The 23,573-nt window shown below is 41.7% G+C and overlaps 1 protein-coding gene across 1 annotated transcript in view; it reads right to left on the minus strand.

Annotated features, from left to right (window-relative positions):
• Positions 1–3,927: 3,927 nt before the first annotated feature.
• The window catches only part of LOC130233283 (chromaffin granule amine transporter), a 29,579-nt gene continuing 9,933 nt past the window's right edge, over positions 3,928–23,573 (minus strand). The window contains 12 exon segments of the mRNA XM_056463234.1: positions 3,928–4,321; positions 4,420–4,553; positions 4,656–4,775; positions 4,963–5,026; positions 5,107–5,158; positions 5,265–5,343; positions 8,674–8,769; positions 8,995–9,055; positions 9,136–9,179; positions 9,265–9,354; positions 9,444–9,536; positions 12,434–12,517. Coding sequence (XP_056319209.1) covers positions 4,196–4,321; positions 4,420–4,553; positions 4,656–4,775; positions 4,963–5,026; positions 5,107–5,158; positions 5,265–5,343; positions 8,674–8,769; positions 8,995–9,055; positions 9,136–9,179; positions 9,265–9,354; positions 9,444–9,536; positions 12,434–12,517 — 1,043 coding nt within the window. The 3' untranslated portion in view covers positions 3,928–4,195.

Raw genomic sequence — 23,573 nt, forward strand, 5'->3', positions numbered from 1 at the left:
TTTTATAGGCTATAGTGATTTTACTCAGGGTGTATACAATTTAGTTTTTTTTAATCATCCAGTTATTACCTAATGTGAGTAAAAGGTCCACGGCAGAGCTCATCCAGCTGTCATTAGTTAAACTAATTTCGAGAGAATCACGTGCTTATGATTTATCACAGCCGGTCTCATATTAAGCTAATCAGTATCATCCAATCATATGCCATAAGCTACCATAAATAACCACAGTTTTCAGTCCACTTTATCTTCGTTTGGAAGAAACCCCCCTTCCTCCTCCTTCACTATAGATCGGGTGGCATGGAGGCCCAGTGGTTAGCACTGTTAGTCCCACAGCAAGAACACTGCCAGCCCTGGTCCTGCCAGGTCGGTGTTTCTGCGAGGAGTTTGTATATTCTCCCTGTGTCCGCGTGGGTTTTCCCAGGGTTCTCCAGTTTCCTCCCACCCTCCAAATATATACATCATGCATAACAATCAAGCATTTGTCTAGCCCCCTTATTTTCCCTCACATGTTCCCTTAGCTACTACAGATAGGGAGTTCTGAGATCCACCGAGCTCAGGCTCCCCTCTCGCTCTGCAAACGGGAGGAAGCCCCGGGCTCGAGGATCCCTTGAGCTCGGGGCTCTCTCCCGGGACAGCATGCCAAACAAGCTTTTGATGAATCATCAGCTTAGTGTGAACTCTTGAATTGTAACTGAGTGAAGCAGAGCCCAGCTGATCAGTCACTTAGCAGCGCAAGCCATATACAGGGAAGTGCTTTCAGCCACCATTGTTCTTATTGATCATGTATTTTAACTGAAATATAGTCTGTTAAACAGACCAGAGCATTTATTTAGTTGTTTAAGCGTGAACAAGATAAGCGTAAGTGAAAGGTAAACACCGTCAGGTGCAGCAGACGGGCGGCAAAAATCACCGGAAGCGCTTATTCAATAAAAGTCCCCATGCACAGCGGTGCAGCTCCTCTGTTCTTGCGTGCGAAAGTGTCAACTGCATTTAAATGACACAAGCATAAAGCTTAATATTTGCAGTACTTTTGAGCTTAAATTATAATAAAGAAATACATTAACCTACAGAATGACGGGGGATACAAAATTAATCCAGGTGCGCTTATTGATTTCCCCTCATCTAGAATTTCTTTACGCTGCCTTTTTTCCCGTTATTCAGTTTCTTGAACTTTGCCCTTTTCTTCTTTTTTTATGGGCAAAAACTTTTAGTTCTATAAAAGCTGTTCGGCATTTCTTATTTTGGCCAATTACAACAATTATATAAAACATAAACAATATTTTAATTCCTGCCCTCCATGTACATTTCGCGCGTCATCAATGACGTCATGTGAAAACAACCTATACTAAAAAAATTCCTGGCAGGTGTGTTGAAGCAAGTTGGAGCTAAACTCGGCAGGTGATAATTGATCAAACTTGATTAATTTTCCACAAAATAAAGAGTTGTTTTTAAAGAATTGAAATATAACTGATGCATGTCCAAAAAAATGTGTCTCACTGGAGAAATACAAAAGCAGGCATCTCATTCACAATGGATTCTCTTCTTAGCATGCAAGTACTAAAAAAGGTATGGCATCACAATGAAAACAATCAAATCAAGTTTATTTTATCCAAACCAACTGGTATGACAAGATACATGTTACACATATAAGAGTAAGACAACAGTTGACTATCACATTAACCATTTGGTTGTGAAAAGTGATCATAAGGAAAGTTGCATTATTAATCATTTCAAGAGTTTACACTTAGCTGATGATTGATAATAGGCATGTCGATCCAGGGGGAGGAGCTCAGAGATCCTCAAGCCCGGGGCTCCCTCCGGTTTCACAGGGCGAGAGGGGAGTTTGAGCTCAGGTAGGTCTCGAGAGCTCCCCTGAGTTAGTTGTTTGGGCCTATTATAGATTATTAGAAGTTGCACCGGTAAGATAGACCGCAAACTGAATGGCATGTTTGTGCGTTGGAAGCCTAGAACTAAATGCTCATACAGATATGTTTCAAAAAATTTGAATATTGACGGAAAGTCCATTTATTTCCATAGTTCCACAAGTGAAAATTGTGTGTTATGTCAGTTCACTACACACAAAGTTAAATATTTAAAGCCTTCACTTGTTTTTTTTACTTTAATGATTATGGATTAAAGATGGAAAAACCCAAATCCATTCATTCATTTTCTTTTTGGCTTAGTCCCTTTATTAATACAGGGTCGCCACAGTGGAATGAAACGCCAACTTATCCAGAATATGTTTTTATACAGCAGATGCCCTTCCAGCTGCAACCAATCACTGGAAAACACCCATACACCCTCATTCACACATATACTCTTTGGACAATTTAACTTACCCAATTCACCTATAGCACATATCTTTGGATCTTTGGAAACCGGAGCACCCAGAGAAAACTCACGCAAAAACACAGAGAACATGCAAACTCCACACAGAAATGCCAATTGACCCAGCCAAGGCTCAAACTAGCAACCTTCTTGCTGTGAGGCGATCGTGCAACCCACGGCGCCACCGTGACGCCAACTCAAATCCAGTATTTCACAAAATTTGAATATTTCATGTGACCAATAAAAAAAGGATCTTAAACACGTTGGCCTTCTGAAAAATGTGTTAATGTACTGTTTTATGTCCTCAGTATTTTATTAAGCCTCCTTTTGCACTCATTACAGCATCAAGTCAGCGTGGCATGGAGGCGATCAACCTTTGATACAGTTGAGCTGTTGTGGTAGCCGAAGTTGTTTTGATATCGGCCTTCAGCTCATCTCCACTCTGGGGTCTCATTTGTTTCAATTTGAATTAAAGATGACAAACTCAAATCCAGTATTTCACAAAATTAGAATATCATGACAGAGTTCAACATTGAAAGCTCCTTGTGTCTCAATCTAATCTGCTAAATAATGCAAAGCCTTAAAATTGTCTCAGTCTGATTTAGTAGGTTTCAGAATCATGGGGAAAGACTGCTGACTTGACGGTTATGCAGAAGGAACCTTTTTGGAACCTCATTGGAACCCTTTTTAAGGGGGGAAGTCTTAAAAGGGAATTCCAAAAGAAACTGGATGCTCACAGATAGCAATATCTAAGCATATTAATAGAGTGTTAAGAGGAAGGGAACATGTGGCTGGAAAAGGTGCACAAGTATGACATAGTGGGCTATTGTCAAGAGGAAGATGAGGGAGGAGAGGTGCCAAAATGCAGATGAGCTGAATGCCGATATCAAAGCAACTTGAGCTACCATAACACCTCAACTGTATCAAAGGCTGATCGCCTCCATGTCATGCCGCCTTGATGCTGTAATTAGTGCAAAAGGAGGCCTAATAAAATACTGAGGACATAATACAGTACATTAACACACTTTTCATGTGTGCCAACATGTGATTAAGATCTTTTTTGTATTGGTCACATGAAATATTCTAATTTTGTGAAATACTGGATTTTTTTTTTTTTCATCTTTAATTCATAATCATTAAAACTGAAACAAATGAAGGCTTGGAATATTTCCCTTTGTGTGTAGTGAACACATATAACACACAAGTTTCACTTTTTGAAACAAACTATGGAAATAAATGGACTTTCCCTCAATTTCTGGTACATACCTGTATACTTGCCAATTTGGTTTAATCAAGTCACTTATGCCACATGTCCTTGGACTGTGGGAGGAAACCGTTGAACCCCACGCGAGCATGAGGAGAACACGTAAACTCCGCACAGAAAAGCCAACTAGCTCGGCCGGGACTCGAACCAGTGATCTTGCTTGGACTCTTAGTAGTGATAATTAAACCACACTGAACTGAGCTAAACTGAACTGAACTTAAACACAACAAACTAAATACACTGTTCCAATTTACTTTGACCTTTTATGTGAAGCTGCTTTGACACAATCTACATTGTAAAAGCGCTATACAAATAAAGGTGAATTGAATCTTCTTTCTGTCAGGCAACAGTGCTAACCATTGAGCCACTGTGCCATCCTGGATTAATTTAGAAAAGAGGGCAAGGAGTAAGGGTGGATGGGGGATTTTTCAAGACAATTATAACTAAGGTAAGAAATGTGGTTATTTGGATTCATATGACTAGTAGATGCAAACAGGACCTGCCACTGTCAATCATAAGCACGTGATCCTCTTGATGTTAGTTGATAAATAAAATTCACTTAAAACCTTTGAGGGCTGTTGGGGTTTGATGATCAATAGATTCCTAATGACTATGTTCACATGACTTCTCAATGTCCTCCTCACTGTCATCATCACTCAAAGGGAAATCTCTGTACCCACTTGTATTGTAGCTCTTCATGTGCAATGGATACTCCTGATTTATAATTGCCTTGAAGAAAGAAATGTGTCAGAACATTTGCTAATATAATGATAAAAGGTAATGCTAAAATAAAGACATGCAGGGACAATCGCATATGTGAGTCTCACCATCTTCTCCTCCCAATTTGCAGGATTCTTGAGAAAGAAGCAAAGGGGAGCGTACAAGATATTGATTATGCCGATGATCACCATGAGATTTGGGAAGCCAATAGTTCTTACTAATGCCCCGCCAGTAGATGGACCTGCAACAGGAAGCAAGACTAAGTTTAATACATATGCCCATATTGCTACAAATGTATACAAGTAGTTGTGGTATTCAAGTTATGACAATAATGTGCCTTTACCAACAGCAAATCCAACACAGAGGGCCACATCAGCAATAGCATACACACTTCCATAAACAGAGACATGTCGGATATCTACTAGGTAACCCATAATAGCAAACATAGAAGTGTCCACCATTCCTACAAGGACAAATTGTTAAAAAAGTTTTATATCCACTTGACAAAAACATGCAATAGATTTATGCATTTAAAACACATGCAACAATATCTGTGTATCTTTTATCTGTGTAACACAAAAGAAGCTATTTCAGAAAGTGTTTTGTTAATATAATGACAACTATGCGGAGTAAGTCATAATAATATTCACCAACTGCAAATCCCAAACCACCATTGGGACCAATGAGGCCATAGAGGTTTTTGCCAAAAGGAACCTACAACAAATTTGCAAATTGTTATAATCAGCACCATTCTTTCTTATGCTCTAATACATGTGTGATGCATATATACTCACACAGAGTAGACTGATGCCGACTATAATCATTCCCACCATGGAACACAACCACCTAAATCAGACATGATGCAGATCTTGTGTCCTTTTTAATTTTATTTGGCTTTTTAAATTGTGTATTTTCTCAGGAATAAAACTGGAACATAAAATAAACATATTACCTTCCCATTTTATTGGCTAGTATGCCAAAAAGATTGGTTCCAATGAGGTATGAAACACTGGCTGGTAGGAAAGCCACACCTGCAATATCAGTGGCCAAAATCACATAAAAAAAAAATCAATAAAAATAAACATGAAAAATATAGGTTAGAACCATCAAGAATCTCTCAGCTTGTGTCATATAATGTAGTTGATCTCAACTAGTGGTCTTTAGTGATCCTCCAGGTATGTCATGATATTAAAAATATTTAAATGTTAACCTATAATGGTTTCGTTTTATTATTGTCTTAAATAAAATTCTTAAAGTGTGGCCTTCTTGCATTCTGTGATTGATTACTTTGGATTCTGCAAAAAGCCTCATTCTACTGTAAAATACACTCATCGGCCACTTTATTAGGTACACCTTATTAGTACCGGACCCCCACATTTTCCTTCAGTACTACCTTAATCCTTTGTGGCATAGATCCAACAAGGTACTGGAAATATTCTGCAGAGATTTTGGTCCATATTGACATGGTAGCTTCACACAGTTGCTGCAGATTTGTTGGCTGCACATCCATGATGCGAATATACATTTCTGGAGAGCACCAAATACATCCCGGGAGGTAAGTTTTTTGCACTTTCTGGAAACGTTCTTCACCGGACTCGAACCCTGTCATCGTGGTCAACTCCTCTCTACATCTCAAGTCCACCAACTTACATGGCAAGCTAACTGGGCAAACTGGTAACAGTGGGAAACCTGTCCATATGGAGGTAAGAGGTCAGCTGGTAAGCCCGAAAAAGAACAGCGTCATACCGCCATAAAGCGTTCATTTTTAAAGATGAAATGCAGCCATGCGTACTTCTGGCTAGGGCTGTGACGGTAACGGATTTTCTATTACCGCGGTGATGAAGCAAGAAATCATGCGGTATGTCGGTTAACCGTGCATATATATGTTTCCTCTAGGATTTTTTCCAGCTGTGGCGGCAGGCCTTTTTTACACAGATCTACTAACTACCTGTGGCGTTATTTCAATGACAAATGTCGTGAGCACAGTATTAGAAGTCGATATCGCGTTTATATAATAGCCTACAGCATGCGGATCTCTGCTTGCGCGCCGATTTTGCCTCCCCCTCAAATATAAGCAGCTTTAAGAGCGCGCAGATCTTCTTGTGCGCTCTCAAATAAACGCTGCTGAAGTGCGATTTAGTGCGTTTATGTAACGAGTATGTCTCCAGCCTTTATTAGATTTTCTAGGAATATTTATGAATGCCTCCAGTAATAATGCGTCCTGAAATAAAGTAAAACGGCGTCGTGTTTGCTGGCCTCAGGCATCACGCACCTGTCACAGTCAGCCCAGTCAGTCAGTCAGCACGTAAACTTAAAGGGTTAAACAAACGACGCACAGCACTACTACGGTTACAGAAAAGTTTGCGCTGTTATAACTCACCTTTTAATACACTTTGGTGCGATTATCACCCGCTATTAAAATAATAAAATGTTTTGAATAAGCAGCTGTAATGTAGCCGTGGCGGGATGAATCCTGGCGTGGCGCCCCGCCATGGAAAAATAAATGTAGCGGAAACCATATATATATATATATATATATATATATATATATATATATATATATATATATATATATATATATATATAAATAATCGCTCAACAGAAAATAAGCTTTTTTAACGCACTGCTGTAATTTCTATATCCCAATTCTTTTATCAACATTGATTATGATTATGACTGAGCCGTTAATACACGGTTCAGGCAATCAAAAAGCCAGTTTTCGCCTACATGATGTTTAATTATGGGTGGGTCGCAGGTGGATAAGTTCAATCATTGGTTATGCAGACCACTTTGCCTAAAATATCAAAAAGTTCAAACGCTTAATTAAACTAAAGCGAAACTGATCGATCAATGGATGTTTGTCATAAAGAGTGATAATCTAGGCTGCTCTTTTAATTTTGATCATACAGTTAACAAAGATTCAATATTCGAAACGGAATATTTCACGTTTATTTTATTTATATTATAATTGTATTTAACCGGTTTGTGTTTTGGCCGCGGCATATAGCGGACCCTGAGGCACATCGCTTCACCTCAAAGTTTATTAGTTATTCTTGTTTATTTTGTAAATAACTGACCGACAAAAACTAAGATACAAATTGTACAAAACAAAATTCGTTCAAAGAATATTTTTCTTCCGACGAAAATATCTGAATTGTATATTTTTGTGCGTCTCCATCCGCTACACAACTGTGTGTTTGTTTCGCTCCACGGGAAAAAAGGATTTAATTAATGCTCCACTGTAATTACTCCTACACAAACCCCTGTGATATATTAGCTACATATTTTTATAAATGTCTTTACACACAATTATTATATGCTATAGCCTATAGCCTACTTTAAATAAGTCAAAATATTTGCGATTGTTGACTCATCACCGTGGTCGCAGCATGCGCGTGTGTTTATAGCTTCTGTAATAAAATACCTACATTTAACCAGCTTTTTAGCAAAGTCTATATTAATATACTGATATTCCTGTGCCAGTTTGACACTGTAAATTAAACTGAGAAGAGTTTAACTACTTTACAACACTCCGTCACCTGAACTCAGCGCGAGGGCGAAGGAGAAAAGTGCAGCGCTGAGGTAAAAACATATTCTCAAGTCATAATCTTTAAAATAATGACTTGTATTAAAAATGTTGATAAAAGGATTGGGATATAGAAATTACAGCGGTGCGTTAAAATGCTTATTTTCTGTGGAGTGATTGATTTGAGTTAGATCTGCTTTATTAAAATAAGCTTAAAATATAAACAGCCTATGCTGGTTATTAAAAAGGATTCAGTGTTTTCGTTTTGTAATCTAAATTTGTAATTTAAGTGGAAAATACTTAGGGCAGGCCTTTTATTCCTTTTATTTAGTTTATTCTGTTTTTCTATACAATCCTGAAAGATTTACAAGCAAAAATAAATAATAAACTAAAATGGGCGGTGATGACGGTAATAGCCACATCACCGCTGTTGACATCTCATTATGGCGGTAAGGCGGTGATGCGGTTATCGTCACACCCCTACTTCTGGCTACATAATTCGCAATCTCCAGAAATATATATAGGGCTATGTTTTCTGAATGAGCATATGTTGCCTGTTTGGTGTGGTTTTGGTTGGTATTAAATACTCTGAAGTTGTAAAAATATCTGAAATAAAGAATTCAGAAGGTTTAAATATATCTGAATACCATTTGTTTCACTTAGCTCTCACTGAGAAGGTTCCTAATTACAAAATGTACTGTTTTTCTTCAATTGAACTACTGTACAATTATGTTATTATAAAGGGGAAACAAACAATATTTAAATTAAGTGACCTATAAAAGGCAGGAAATGCTGTCTCAGTCAAATTTTATTGACTTAGAAAAGAGTTTCTTACCAAGCTGCCACTTTGGTGCGCACATTGTTTGCATCATCCAGATAGGAAGAGTGGGCTCTAATATGGCAACCCCCATGTTTGCAAAGCACAGTGACCCTGTAATTATATACAGGAACCATAATCTTATTCATTCAACAAGCTTCTTGTCCTTCATTTACAAATTGTTTTTGCTGTTCACGTCAAAACATATGGTCACAATTTCATGGAGGCATACATGTAATTACAGAAACCGCTACCACCACCGTAACACCTCCATGACAATCATTTAAATGGGTTTAACTGGGGTCTGTATATGAATATGTAATTAATTTAAACACACACCTGCACTAATGAGTATGTAGGGATCTTTCAACAGGATAAATAATGGCGTTCCCTCTACGCTCTGAACAGAAAACACATAGAAAAACATTTCTCCTCTATCAAATTGAATAACTCCGGTTTTAATAAATGAACGTTACTCACCGCTGGAGATATTTTTGAGGGCTGAAGAATGCAAAGCTGAAGGGCTGGGGTTATGGGTATTGAAAACCACTTTAATAAATGTAACAAGCCAAAAGGGTCTGCTCATTATAAATCTTATTAATATCTTACCTCCATCAAACATAGCCAGGAAGGCAAGGACAAGGAATGGAGAACTCTTACTAACAAATTCATACATAATGCTGCCAAATGGTGCTCCAACTGAAACAAACACATGTTTTATTGTCAAAAGCCTCTTGCTGGCATTTTTTCATAGAAAAACAAATACTATATTAGAAACATTAACTTACTGAGCACTCCCATGGCAAGTCCTCCCAGTGCAATTCCCATGGCAATTCCTCTTTCACTGTCATCTGTGTAAACACTTGCTAACATTCCCAGACCTAGAGAGATATACATTTATTTGTTTTACATTGATGATAATAATAAGATATATTTTTGATCACTAAATTAGCATATTAGAAATACAATAATGTTAAAGTCTGTGTGAAATCAAAATGTACAATGTTTATATTGCTAGCGCACGTATAGTTTAGGTTAATATTCCATGTAAGTTTATTTCCTAAAACAAAAGTGTTTGTTTGGTAATCTTCAATCAAAGTCTGGCCATTTCTGCATTTGATGTAGCAGGCCTTCTTTGTAGAAACAATGACTACATATATACAAAGATGATTTACTGGCATTACTATGAATGGGGGAAATGCTCAGTATGGCTGGCACAGGAAGGAAGTCCCACTTTCCAGTTAAAATATCCAATCATCAGTCTTTATAACCACGGATTTCTGTAGGGGAGGGGTCTGGACAGATTAGCTTGTCTATTACGGCAAGCCCTGTCGTTTGATGAATACTGTGTGCTTGCATTGATTTAGATATTTAGGCTTTTCATCTCATATTGTGTCCTTCCAATGTCATCCTCCAGACTTTGCTCAGGTTTTGTCTCTGTCCTTAAAGGGCCATGAAACTCCTACTGTCTCAGCAGGGTGTTTCACACCTCTAGTTTGAAAAAAGTCAGGAAAGTGTGTGAGTCCAGCTTTGTTTAGGTGGGAGTGTCGAGTGGGGAAAGAGGGAAGGGTTTGCATGAAAAGGGGAGTTTCATTAAGTGAATTACAGCTGATTTTCACAGAGGCAACACAGACGCAGGAGAGATAGTGACCACGTTTACATGGACATCAGTAATCAAAATATTTGCCTTAATCTGAATAAGACAATAGTTTGCGTCACCAAACTATTGCGTCACCACGCTATTCACATTTCCTCTGGTGTTTCGTGTAATTTCGGGTGTTTCATTCTTAATTTGTCAACTTTAACTGCAGTTTGGCACTTTCACTTTCATTTAGGAACATTTCATACATGCCCCTTGGATGCGAGGAACTGCTGGAGAAGTGTAGTTTTAATGGAATTTTTGATACCGCACGCCCTATGGGAGGAACAAAAAAACCCTCCGCATTTCTTGGTAGATGCAGAGAATAGCGTCATACGGCCACGTGTGTATAGAGTATCCTGTCACAAAATGCAGCGGAAATCCTAATTGACAATAATAGTTTGATTAGATGATTACATTAGATTCAGAGAGCAGCATTTACAGCTGATATTTCAGTCAATAATATTGCAGTGATATTAACGTACTGTCAATTTTGTAACTAAATCTTTTTGGCTAAGGTATGTCTTTAAAAACTGAAACACTAAATATATAAAAACTGTGTATGTATATATATATATATATATATATATATATATATATATATATATATATATATATATATATATACAGTTGAAGTCAGCATTATTCGCCCCTTTTTAATTTTTTCCCCAATTTCAGTTTTACGGAGAGAAGAAGTTTTTTTTTTCAACATATTTCTAAATATAATTAGTTTTAATAACTCATTTGTAATAACTGATTTATTTTATCTTTGCCATGATGACAGTACATAATATTTTACTAGATAGTTTTCAAGACACTTCTAAACAGCTTAAAGTGACATTTAAATGCTTAACTAGGTTAATTAGGTTAACTAGGCAGGTTAGGGTAATTAGGCAAGTTATTGTATTACGATGGTTTGTTCTGTAGACTATCGAAAAAATATTTATATATAAAGGGGCAAATAATTTTGTCCTGAAAATGGATTTTAAAAAATTTAAAACTGCTTTTATTCTAGCCGAAATAAGACAAATAAGACTTTCTCCTGAAGAAAAAATATTATCAGACATACTGTGGAAATTTCCTTGCTCTGTTAAACATCATTTGGGAAATATTAAAAAAAAAAAAATGTAAAGGGAAGCTAATAATTCTGACTTCAACTGTACGTATACACACACACACACACACACACACACAGACACACACACACACACACACACTATATCTCTATATATTTACTATATAATACATGTTCCACGTTTTTATACATTTCCCTTTAATATAACTTACTATAGCATTTTAAATGTGCAACACTTGGTTTTCTTTCTTTATTTACTTTTTTGTTTTTGCTGTCTAGTAAAATTGGTTTCTGTTTAGAAAAGCATATTAATTGCAGTAAATAACTGAACTGAACAATTATGCCTCATATGTTTCATTGACAGTTTTATTGATCACCAAGACAGGATTGAATTGGATTTAATTGCTTCGATTTAAAAATGAAAAAATATATATCTTGGATGTAGCTAAGCTACATTTGCTATGTAGCTTTTAGCTTAGCTTGTAACATTTCTCTGGGGGTAGCTTTTAGTGTAGTTAAGCTACATTTTAAGTAGAGTAACTAATGGTTTAGCTCACTACATTTTCCATGTAGCTTGCCCAACACTAAAACTATCATTTCAAAGTTGTCCAAATGTGACTCTTTATATGCATTATACACGCAAAGCATTATGGATAATTTTGTGTTCTATGCAAAAGGTCTAAAAAGGAGAATTGTGTCATGCCGAACTCTGCATATGTGCAATACCTGAAGGAAACTGAAATTTTTATTTTATTTTTTTGAGATTTCAGGATTCCCACAGTCATTTAGATAGGACTTTGGTCTTGAACATACTTCCTGAGGGTGTTACAAATATGGCCACCAAGTGAACTGACTTTCTATGAAAGGGACTTTAATTGAAATCAGTTTGACGTCTTAACCATGTCATTCTTACCATTAGTTTGCTATGAGGGAATGACGCACAAAAACACAGCCCTTCCCCCTTCTCAATATTTCTTTTCAGTTGTAAGTACATCATGTGTACTTCGAAGTTGCATTTCATACATTAAATCAAACATGCCCGAACAACACATATATTATTATACCTGCCACAGTGGAAAAAGATGATCCAATTCCCTGCAATGAGCGGGCAAAAAACAGCAGTGTGTATGTCCCAGAGAAGGCAAACACTGTAGAGAAAGCAATCAAAATCAGAATCTCATTTTATTTAAGGTTTACACTAACCATATTCAGTTAACAAAAATAAATAAAACATCTTGGGGAGCAATAATTTCTATATTGTTTTACACAGACATCCCCTATATACTATATAACTGCAGGTTAACTATGTTTGTATATAATAACTTTAACTGTTAAAAGCTGTTAGTTACTTGTTACGTTTTTAGTAACAACTAAAGTTATGGCAGCTAATAACCTTAACTTTTCTGAATTTGATTGTAATGCAACAATGTGCACCTTGTGTAAAGGTGCTTTGAAACAATAAATTATATTTAATTTATTGTGAAATATTGTGAAATTTAATTATAAAATTAAACTTGAATTATTGCTCATTAGTTTACAATAATGTAATTAAACTTAATGTTATTACAAATGTTTAGTGATGTTTTTATTTTTTACTTATAATTTAAAATATTAAACACTTTGAGTTATCACTAGATATTTAACAAGCTCTAACACACCCATACACACACACCCATAGACTACGGCCAATTTAGCTTACCCAATTCACTTATAAAACATGTCTTTAGACTGTGAGGAAAACTAGAGCACCTGGTGGAAACCCACACCAACATGGAGAGTACATGCAAACTCAACTCTGAAATGCCAACTGGCCAGTTGGGACACAAACCAGCGACCTTCTTGCTGTAAGGTGACAGTGCAAACCACTGAGCCACCATGCCACCAATTGTATACATATATACTGTATATATTTTTGTTATTCATATATTTGCATAATAACCAAATTTTTAACAAATACAGAGTGTTAGATTTGTCCTACAATGGCACATGCCTAAGAAACAATGAAATAAAACACTTGTCAATATACTGTATGGTGTGTATGAAATGATGGCACATATGATGAAAATCATCTTTTGTAAGCTGTTTGTGTTATGAAGCGGACAGGAGACAGAGGTAAGGAAACGTTAGGGTGTTTATTAAATGACAACAAGGAGCACATGAAGGATAGCCAGGAGGATCAGGAATGATGTTGGGGTCTTTTCCTCCGTGGCTGGGTAACAGGAATACACGAGGATGGACAGCACACACCAGATACAGCTGACAGAGGATGACACAGACTTGGAAGGACTGGAAGACAGGACGATTCGGGAGGACCAGGAAGACTAGGAGGAATACAAAGAGAACAGGTAAGTAAATCGTTTGTTTTAGCTGAGGATGACTACGCTGAGTGGTCGCTCAGTTGTCCGCTTTCGTCGAGACGAGCCCGGACAATGAGCGACTGGAGTGCTGTGCTTTTATCTGGTGCTCGTGAATGTGATGCAGCTGTGTGCTCATTAGAAGTCAGGTGATGGTGATCTTCGTGAGTGGGGGTCGTGAGAGCCTGACCAATCCATGACAGTACCCCCCTCCCCAGGGCCCGCTCCTGAGGGCCGACACCTCCGACGCCGTGGTGGTCTCCCTCTGCCTCTAGGCGCTGGGAACTCAGGGTGGCTCTCATGAAACTCCACCATGAGACTAGGATCGAGAATATCAGCTCTGGGAACCCATGTCCTTTCTTCGGGGCCGTACCCTTCCCAGTCCACCAGGTACTCCAACTGGCCACCACGACGTCGGGAACGCAAGATCTCCTTCACTGCGTAGACGGCTCCTTCTTCTAGGAGCAGTGGAGGAGGGGGTTCCTCTTCGTGGTCAGGCTCTGTGGAGGGAAGAACAGGATCGTGATAGGGTTTCAGGAGTGATACGTGGAATGTAGGGTGAATACGGTAGTGAGAGGGTAATTGTAGTTTGTAGGTGACGGGGTTAACCTGTTCCACGATGGTGAAGGGACCAACAAATCGGGGACTTAACTTGCGAGAGGGCAGTCGCATGCGTATGTCCCGGGTGGATAGCCACACCTTTTGTCCGGGTGTGTATCTGGGTTCTTCAGACCTTCTCCTATCGGCGGTTACCTTGCTTCGACGGACTGCCCTCTGCAGATGTTGATGAGCCTCGTCCCAGACTCTCTCGCTCTCCCGGAACCAGTGATCCACTGCGGGGACATCAGATGGTTCGCCATCCCAGGGAAAGAGCGGTGGTTGGAAGCCCAGGACGCACTGGAATGGCGTGAGTCCGGTGGAGGGTTGCCGCAGTGAATTTTGGGCATATTCTGCCCAGCCCAAATACTGGCTCCAGGAGTTCTGGTGACCACTGCAGAAGGTCCTCAGGAACCGTCCCACCTCCTGAATCTTCCTCTCTGTCTGCCCGTTGGTTTGGGGATGATATCCAGAAGAGAGGCTGACGGCCACACCTAGGAGCTTGAAGAAGGCTTTCCATAGACGTGAGATGAACTGTGGACCTCTGTCCGACACAATATCTTCTGGAATACCAAATGACCTGAAGACTTGATTAAAGATATTGTCGGCAGTTTCAAAGGCTGTGGGAAGACCTTTCAGAGGGATTAGTTTGACAAACTTTGAGAATCTATCTACTATGACTAGAATACAGGTATTACCTTCTGACGAAGGGAGGTCAGTGATAAAGTCCACTCCTAGGTGTGACCAGGGACGGTTCGGAATCGGCAAGGGATGGAGCTTTCCAGCGGGTAGATGACGTGGGCTCTTGGATTGGGCACAGTCCTTACAGCCCTGAACATATTGCCTCACATCCCTTGCCATGTTTGGCCACCAGAATCGTTGGGATACTAGCGAGAGAGTATTGTTGATCCCTGGATGTCCAGTGCCTAGCGAGGTATGTAAGGAGTGGATCAGATCTACCCGGTGTTCAGGTGGTATGAACTGCCGATGAGGAGGGCATCCCGGCGGAGCAGGGGCTTCCGGAGTGGCAACGACTGGAGGAGCGTTCCAGGTGATCGGACAAATGGAGATGTGTTCGGGAAGAATCTTCGTTGGGAGTTCTTCATGATCGTGATGCTCGTGTAAACGAGAGAGAGCGTCTGCTCTTAGATTCTTGGGTCCTGGACGATAGGAAATGGAGAAATCAAAACGTGAGAAGAAAAGTGACCATCTGGCTTGACGTGGACATAGTCTCTTGGCCTCTTTGATGTATTGGAGGTTTTTGTGATCTGTGATCACCTGGAACGGATGTTTGGCTCCCTCCAACCAGTGACGCCACTCCTCCAAGGCTAGCTTGATTGCTAGAAGCTCCCTGTCTCCTATGCTGTAATTCTGCTCCGCCGGGCTCAACTTCCGAGAGAAATAGGCACAGGGATGCAGTCGGGGCGGTGTATCATGATGTTGAGATAATACTGCCCCGACGCCGGTGGTGGATGCGTCCACTTCCACCACGAAAGGAAGATTTGGGTCAGGATGAGTCAGGAGTGGGGCCCTTGTGAACTCCTTCTTAAGAAGGCGGAAGGCTGCGGCTGCTTCTTTGGTCCACTCCAGTCCTTTGGGTTTACCCTTGAGGAGATTAGTGAGAGGTGATGTAATCCTGCTGTAGTCCTTGATAAACCGTCTATAAAAGTTAGCAAACCCAAGAAACCTCTGGAGCTCCTTAATGGAAGTGGGTTCTGACCAGGATAGAACAGCCTCAATTTTCTTCCCATCCATACGTATACCGGTTTGGTCAATGATGTATCCCAAGAAATGAATCGACTTCTGGTGGAATGAGCATTTCTCCGCTTTGAGGTAGAGGTGATGTTCTCTCAATGTGTGTAGGACCTCCGCAACGTGTTGGCGATGTTCGGCCTCACTCCGGGAGTAAATGAGGATGTCATCTATGTACACTATTACACAGTGGTGAAGAAACTCCCGGAGGACTTCATGAATGAAGTTTTGGAATACGGAGGGGGCATTGACCAGACCGTAAGGCATGACCTCATATTCATAGTGGCCAGTAGGGGTCACGAATGCTGTCTTCCATTGGTCCCCCTCACGTATTCTTATCAGATTATACGCGCTGCGGAGGTCCAATTTAGTGAAGACTTTAGCTTCTCGGAGCTGTTCCAAAGCGGCTGGTACCAGAGGAAGGGGATATCGGTATTTTACTGTACCGTTATTTAGGACCCTGTAGTCGATGCATGGACGCAGCCCTCCGTCCTTCTTGGCCACAAAGAAGAAGCTTGAGGCGGCTGGTGATTTTGAGTGACGTATGTACCCCTGACTCAGAGCCTCCCTTATGTAATCTTCCATTGCCTGATTCTCTGGAAGCGAGAGCGGGTAGATCCTACCTCTTGGCAACTGGGCATCTGGAACTAGGTCGATCGCGCAGTCCCATGGCCGATGCGGCGGTAGCTGGGAAGCTCTCTTGGGGCAGAAGACATCTTGAAAGGAGCTGTACTCCTTAGGAATGTGGATAGACTGCTTCTCAGGAGGGCTCTCGACCGATGTTGCAAACAAAGAAATGGGGTTCCGACCTTGAAGAGGGAGATTTGGAAAACAGGCAGGTGTACATCCAGATCCCCATTTCTTTATCTCTCCTGTGCCCCAAGAGATGATGGGATCGTGCTTCACCAGCCACGGGCGCCCTAGAATGATGTCCATATTTGCACCCTCCAGAACCAGAAATTGAATCCTCTCTTGATGTAACAACCCCACTTGAAGAAGGATGTCTTCGCATTGTCGATGGATACGGGTCGAAGATCGAGTGCACTGGGTTATCGGTTGTATCTGGTATATGTGCGAGGACGCCTCAGTACGGAGGTGGAGTTGACGACAGAGGGATTGGGAGATGAAGTTCCCTGCTGACCCGGAGTCGATGAGGGCTGTGACAAGGAGAGAAATAGAGGCAGTAGTTATTTGTACGGTGGTAGTAAGTGGTTTACATTGTTCAATATTCGTACTGAATACACTCACTGAAGTCCGAATGGGACGAAGGGAACACTCCATACGGGTGTGTCCACTGACACCGCAGTATAGACACAGACCCCGGGTCAGCCTCCTCTGTCGTTCCGCTGATGTCAGTCTTCCAGACTCTATTATCATGGGTTCTGGTTCTGGAGAGGCTGTTGACTCAGGCGATTGGAGGAGTGCAGACGAGGGGGTGATGGTGTCCTGTTGATAGGAACGGAGACGATCGGAACATCGGAGAGAATGTTGGATGAATCTCTCCAGACCCATTGTATCATCTAATGTGGCCAGTTGGATTCGGAGAGTGGGTTCCAAGCCGAGCCGGTACGTGGTCAACAACGATCTCTCATTCCATCCACTTGCAGCTGCTAGAGTGCGAAACCGGAGAGCATATTCCTGTGTAGATAGAGTACCTTGCTTTAGATGATACAGCTGCTCTCCAGCGGCTACTTCCCCATCAGAACGTCCAAACACCTCTTTGAAATACTCCGTGAAGGTAGTGATGGAATTCATGACCGGCCCGGCTTGGTTCCAGATCGTCTCAGCCCATTTAAGTGCAGGTCCAGAGAGTAGAGATACGATGTAGGCGATCTTCGACTTATCTGTGGGATATAGAGAAGGTTGCATTTCGAATATGAGGGAACATTGTAACAGAAAACCATTGCACTCCCCCGCTCCGCCTGAGTAGGGCGCTGGTCGGGCCATGGGACTGGAAGGAAGGGCCGAAGAAGAAACTGTGGAGGCGGAAGTGCTCGGTGCTGGTGGTGCGTTGGAAAGTGGAGCTGGTGGCTGTAGAATCCGCTTCAACTGGTCCACCAGCTCTTGTAAGTGATCGGGGGTGCTCATGTTGTCGTCGTTATTGGTCCGGGCTTCTGTTATGAAGCGGACAGGAGACAGAGGTAAGGAAACGTTAGGGTGTTTATTAAATGACAACAAGGAGCACATGAAGGATAGCCAGGAGGATCAGGAATGATGTTGGGGTCTTTTCCTCCGTGGCTGGGTAACAGGAATACACGAGGATGGACAGCACACACCAGATACAGCTGACAGAGGATGACACAGACTTGGAAGGACTGGAAGACAGGACGATTCGGGAGGACCAGGAAGACTAGGAGGAATACAAAGAGAACAGGTACGTAAATCGTTTGTTTTAGCTGAGGATGACTACGCTGAGTGGTCGCTCAGTTGTCCGCTTTCGTCGAGACGAGCCCGGACAATGAGCGACTGGAGTGCTGTGCTTTTATCTGGTGCTCGTGAATGTGATGCAGCTGTGTGCTCATTAGAAGTCAGGTGATGGTGATCTTCGTGAGTGGGGGTCGTGAGAGCCTGACCAATCCATGACAGTTTGGAGGTATAGTGTGTCCACAGTCATATTGGGGTGATATAAATACAATCTTTAAAATACAAGTATCTTTTTTTAAATTTCCTGACATTCCAAATCCCTTCCATTTTTAGGCCCACCGCAACGTGACGTAGGAGTACGGTTTTCCCACCCACCAAATTGCTTGACATTCAAATGTGATCAAGAATGATTTTACAAGTTTACAACATTTTTAAAACAGTGCATGTTTGTAATGAATTATAGCGATTTTACTGTCTACTTTATCACCACAGCCACATGTCAGTACAGAAATAAAAAAGACACTTCATTTCCGGTAAAATGAATATCGAGGCTTGTGATTTTCATTTAAAAAACTGACGTGGTCATTAAAAATAATGTGCATATTTTCTTTTAAAATTTAAATATTTTGGATTTATTATAAAATTTTTAGAAGATTTTGCTAATAAAACCAAGAGATAAGTTTTACTTATTTTTTAAGCAAGCCCATGCAATTATTAGGCTTAATTTGAGAAACCAATTAAGCTACTAAAATTGAGGAAAGATGGCTTCAAGTTTATTTAAAGAAAATTGACAAAATTATGTGCATTTGATTGAGATGTTTGCATTTAAATCTCAACAACAGCAGTGACCAGACGACATTTTGAAGGAACAGATCTATAGCAAGCATGTTAAGAGGTAAGCATTAACAGTTTATGATTTCTATTCTCTTAAGCTCTTTCAGGAAAGACACATGCTGTTCAAGCTTGTTCAGGAGCCTAGTTTGATCAGGCAACATTTAAGCGGGGTGAACAAACAACAGGGATCTTGTTGGTTAGCCTTAGTTAGTATGTTAGCTATATAGCTATTCAATGGGGTTTATGCACAGCTAGTGTTTTTCCATTTCATAAGATTCCTTTCACAGCATTGATGTAATGTAATTAACTGTGTTTATATAATATACTGTATATAAATACTAATATTTGTTTGCTTGTTTTTTCAGATTAATGAAGAAAATGCAACACTTTTGATGCATCAGACCTCACATTAAATCAGGGACGAGATGAGAGATGTCATCCTCTGTTGCTGGTGTATTTGTATGAAAAAGAGGAAGAGCTCATCCAGGAGTGCAATGTAAGTGTCTTAAACTGTTTCAGATACTTATAGTTTTTAGAAAACTGCCTTTTATATGTTTGCATTTTTACAAAAAACAAAATATAACACAAACACTACATTGTTGAACGCACTATTCCTTGTATAAATATGGTTTGTTTTTATGAACATTTGTTTGTACACTAGTATACATTTTGAAAACTCCCTGTCCATAATTAGTCAAAATACTTGTGAACTTGTGTTATAGTGTCAGTCAGCAACGTCGAGATACAAAGAAATTGTTTATTTTCTTAATGTATTTCCTTAATGTGTTTTAGTAAACCTTAAACATTTGAAATTTACAACTGCATAATTTAATAATGATAAACAATGTTTATTTTACAGTGTGGGAATGTAGAGAATTGCTGTCTACCAGAGGGATGTCCAACCATGAGGACTTCTGCATTGTCTTGGAGGATAAGTGCGTCATGCCTAGCTTGGAAAATCTAGAATTGCTGAACTGGATTTATACAAGTATTCCTCAAATTGAAATCACCCAAAAACAAACTTATAATAAGTTTCTGACACAAATTCACTGCTACAAACTTTTGGGGAAACTTTTTTACTGTATTGACTGATTGTGTTGTTAATATTTTGAGATCCAGCTTTTATACTGGTTCTCTTTCAAGCATACGTTTCGGTGTCTCACTATGGGATACGCCCCTTCCGCGTATTCCTCAGAAGCCCAATTCCATTACGCCAGCCCCAATTGGCTGGCAGGCGTGACGTTTGCGTCTGGCTCCCCCTCCGAGTATAAGAGGGGGGACGCAACGTCATGACGACATTCAAAAACCTCTTCTCGCTTCACACCAGAAGCCTGCTCAACTCCGAGAAGCCATCAACTAGTCGCCACGCTAGTTGCTGGCTAATTATTTGGTACTGTATTATTCGACGATTTGTCGGTCATCACGCCGCTTTCGCCTAATCCTGTAATCAGCACTCCAGCTATTAAAGGATTACCGGTACCTCATGGCTGCAGCAATGCAGAGTACGCTGACTCACGAGGGAGATCCTCCGCGGCTTTGCTCGTGCGGGAACAAAATCTCATCCAAGGACACACACCAGGTCTGTTCCGCTTGTCTTGGGCTGAAACATGCTAAAATGGCAATTGAGAATCCCGGTTCCTGCGAGCACTGCACGCGGTTCACTCTTAAGAGCCTTCGTCGCAGGCTAGCACGCCAAGCTAGCTTGTCGGGCTTAGATCCCCTCATATCTGCTAGTTCAGCTCCACCTGCCACCCCTCAGGTATCCATTCCCATAGAAATGCCCACCACGGCAGCTATGTCATGGGGTGAACAGCTGGATGCATGCGCCCCTTTGCCTAATGTGCTCAGCACGGATGAGGAAGAAGAGGACGCGTTTATCATGGAGGACGATGGGCAATCGGACTTCCTTCTCTCTGAGGAGGAAGACTTCGAAGACTCCCCGTTTTTACCCCCTGCACAAGCGGCTCAACCCCTCGTTACAGCGGGATCCACGGAAGGAGCGGACGGGGCACCACCCTCGCCACTTCAAAGTGTTGATCTGCAAGACGTGTGCAAACGCGCGGCAGAGAAGCTAAACATTTCGTGGCCGACTGTTGTAGCAGAGACTGTAAAGTCTCGTTACGAGGGTAAGAGACTGCCGAGCGCTAAACGGGCGGCGAGGCAAGTACTTCCAGTATTCCCCAAACTTCTGGTGGAAGTGGCGGTTACCTGGAAGGAAAAACCGTTTACTAACAAAACGCCCGTGCAGGGAGGGTCTGCTCTCGATGTGGAAGGCATGGAAAAGCAGGGCCTTTTCCGTATGCCTCCTATGGAGCCACTCGTCGCCACACACTTACATCCTAAGCGCACGGCGACTGCAAACCCCACACTGCCATCAAAAGCGGACCGTTTCCAGTCGAGCATGACTGAACGCGCTTACAGAGCAGTCGCTCTCTCTGTTAGAGCCCTAAACGCGACCTCTTTGCTGACCGCATACCAAGCGGAGCTGCAAGACGAGGTGTCTGCCACTCCAGGCCAGGCACAGTGGGACGAGATCTGTGTTATCACAGATCTCTCTCTTCGTCTTCAGAAGTGTGCGGTCCAGGCTGCCGGCAAAGCTATGGTTACAATGGTGATTCAGGAGAGGGGACGCTGGCTTAATTTGGCTAACCTCTCTGACTCAGAAAAAGAAACCATCCTGGATGCACCGGTCGTCCCAGAGGGCATATTTGGTGCGGCTCTGGCACGGATGCAGAAGAGATGCGAGGAAAAAAAGAGGGATGATGAGGCGCTACACCTCTGCCTACCCAGATTGATGCAGACCGTGACACCTCCACCCCCTCGGCCAACCTTTGCGCAAGCTGCGGCGCGAGCACCTGCCAGCTATCGCATTCCTCGTCGGCAGAGACCGCTCATAAATTCAGCGGGTCAAAGCGGGGCTCCCGAGCAGAAACCTGCCTGGCCAAGGAAGACGTATCCGCCCACTGCAGCTCAGATGGGTCCTCCACCTCCTCAGTCCACTCAGATGGTGGTGAGGAGAAAGAAAAAGACTGTTTGAGTCCGTCTTTCAGAGGGAACGGAGCCCACAGCCCCCCCGTTCGCTGTCTCCCGACCCTCAACTGTTCAACGTTCACAAACAGAGTTTGGGCGTTCGCAAGTGTTCAGTGGGGAAATCAGACCCACGCTGGCGCAAGAGATGCAGAGCAGTGAAACGACACAGAGACGGTGCATTGATACCCACCAACTCACTTGTCGCAAGCACTTTATTTGTTCAGAATTCAATAAAGTTGTCACTGTTTCCCCCCAAGTTGTTGCAAAACACAATGCCCCAAAAAATGTTGCAAAACATATCAGAACACAGCATAACACCACCTCAAGGAGTCATCGCTCCCTTACAGGTGGTGAGACATGTAAACTCTGTCCAGACGCTAAGTCCTCGCGCATGCGCATTGCAGACCACAAGTCTGTTCGCGAACCAGTCACACGATGGCGCCAGAACACTGCACATAAACTTCTGGCGAGAATGCACGCAGTCCCGTTGGGTGTTGAGAACAATACAACACGGTTACAGACTGCAGTTTGCGATTTCCCCACCACAGTTCAGAGGGGTCATTCACTCTCATGTGCGGGGAGAATGAATCCATGTCCTTCAGGAGGAAGTTACCTCTCTGTTGGACAAAAAGGTAGTAAGAGTAGTTCCGCCCGAGGAAAGCCAAAGCGGATTTTACTCGAGATACTTCCTAGTTCCAAAAAAGGGGAATCGGGCTCTCCGCCCTATCTTGGACCTGCGCGCACTGAACAAGTACTTAAAAAAGTTCAAGTTCAGAATGCTCACTCACTCTACACTGCTGAAATTGGTGCGACCAGGCGATTGGTTTACGTCAATCGACCTGAAGGACGCATATTTTCACATAAGAATATACCCACCCCACAGGAAATTCCTGCGATTTGCATTCCTTGGCGTGGCATACGAATATCTGGTTCTCCCTTTCGGCCTGTCCCTCAGCCCGAGAGTCTTTGTGAAATGTACAGAAGCGGCCCTGACTCCGTTGAGAGAAAAGGGTATTCGTCTCGCTACATACATAGACGATTGGCTGATAACAGCTCAGTCCGAGCTCAAAGCAAGAGAACATACACTCATGCTTCTAATACATCTACAGAAACTGGGCTTGATGTTAAACACCGAGAAAAGTGTTAATTCCCAGGCAGTCGATAATATATCTGGGCCTGTCATTGGATTCAGTGACATACACAGCGCGACTTTCAGAAGAGAGAGCGCGGAGATGTACTCAATGCCTGGTCGAGTTTCAGAGGGGGAAAATTG

Source organism: Danio aesculapii, chromosome 8 (assembly GCF_903798145.1).
Source record: "Danio aesculapii chromosome 8, fDanAes4.1, whole genome shotgun sequence".
NCBI classification, from domain to species: Eukaryota; Metazoa; Chordata; class Actinopteri; order Cypriniformes; family Danionidae; genus Danio; species Danio aesculapii.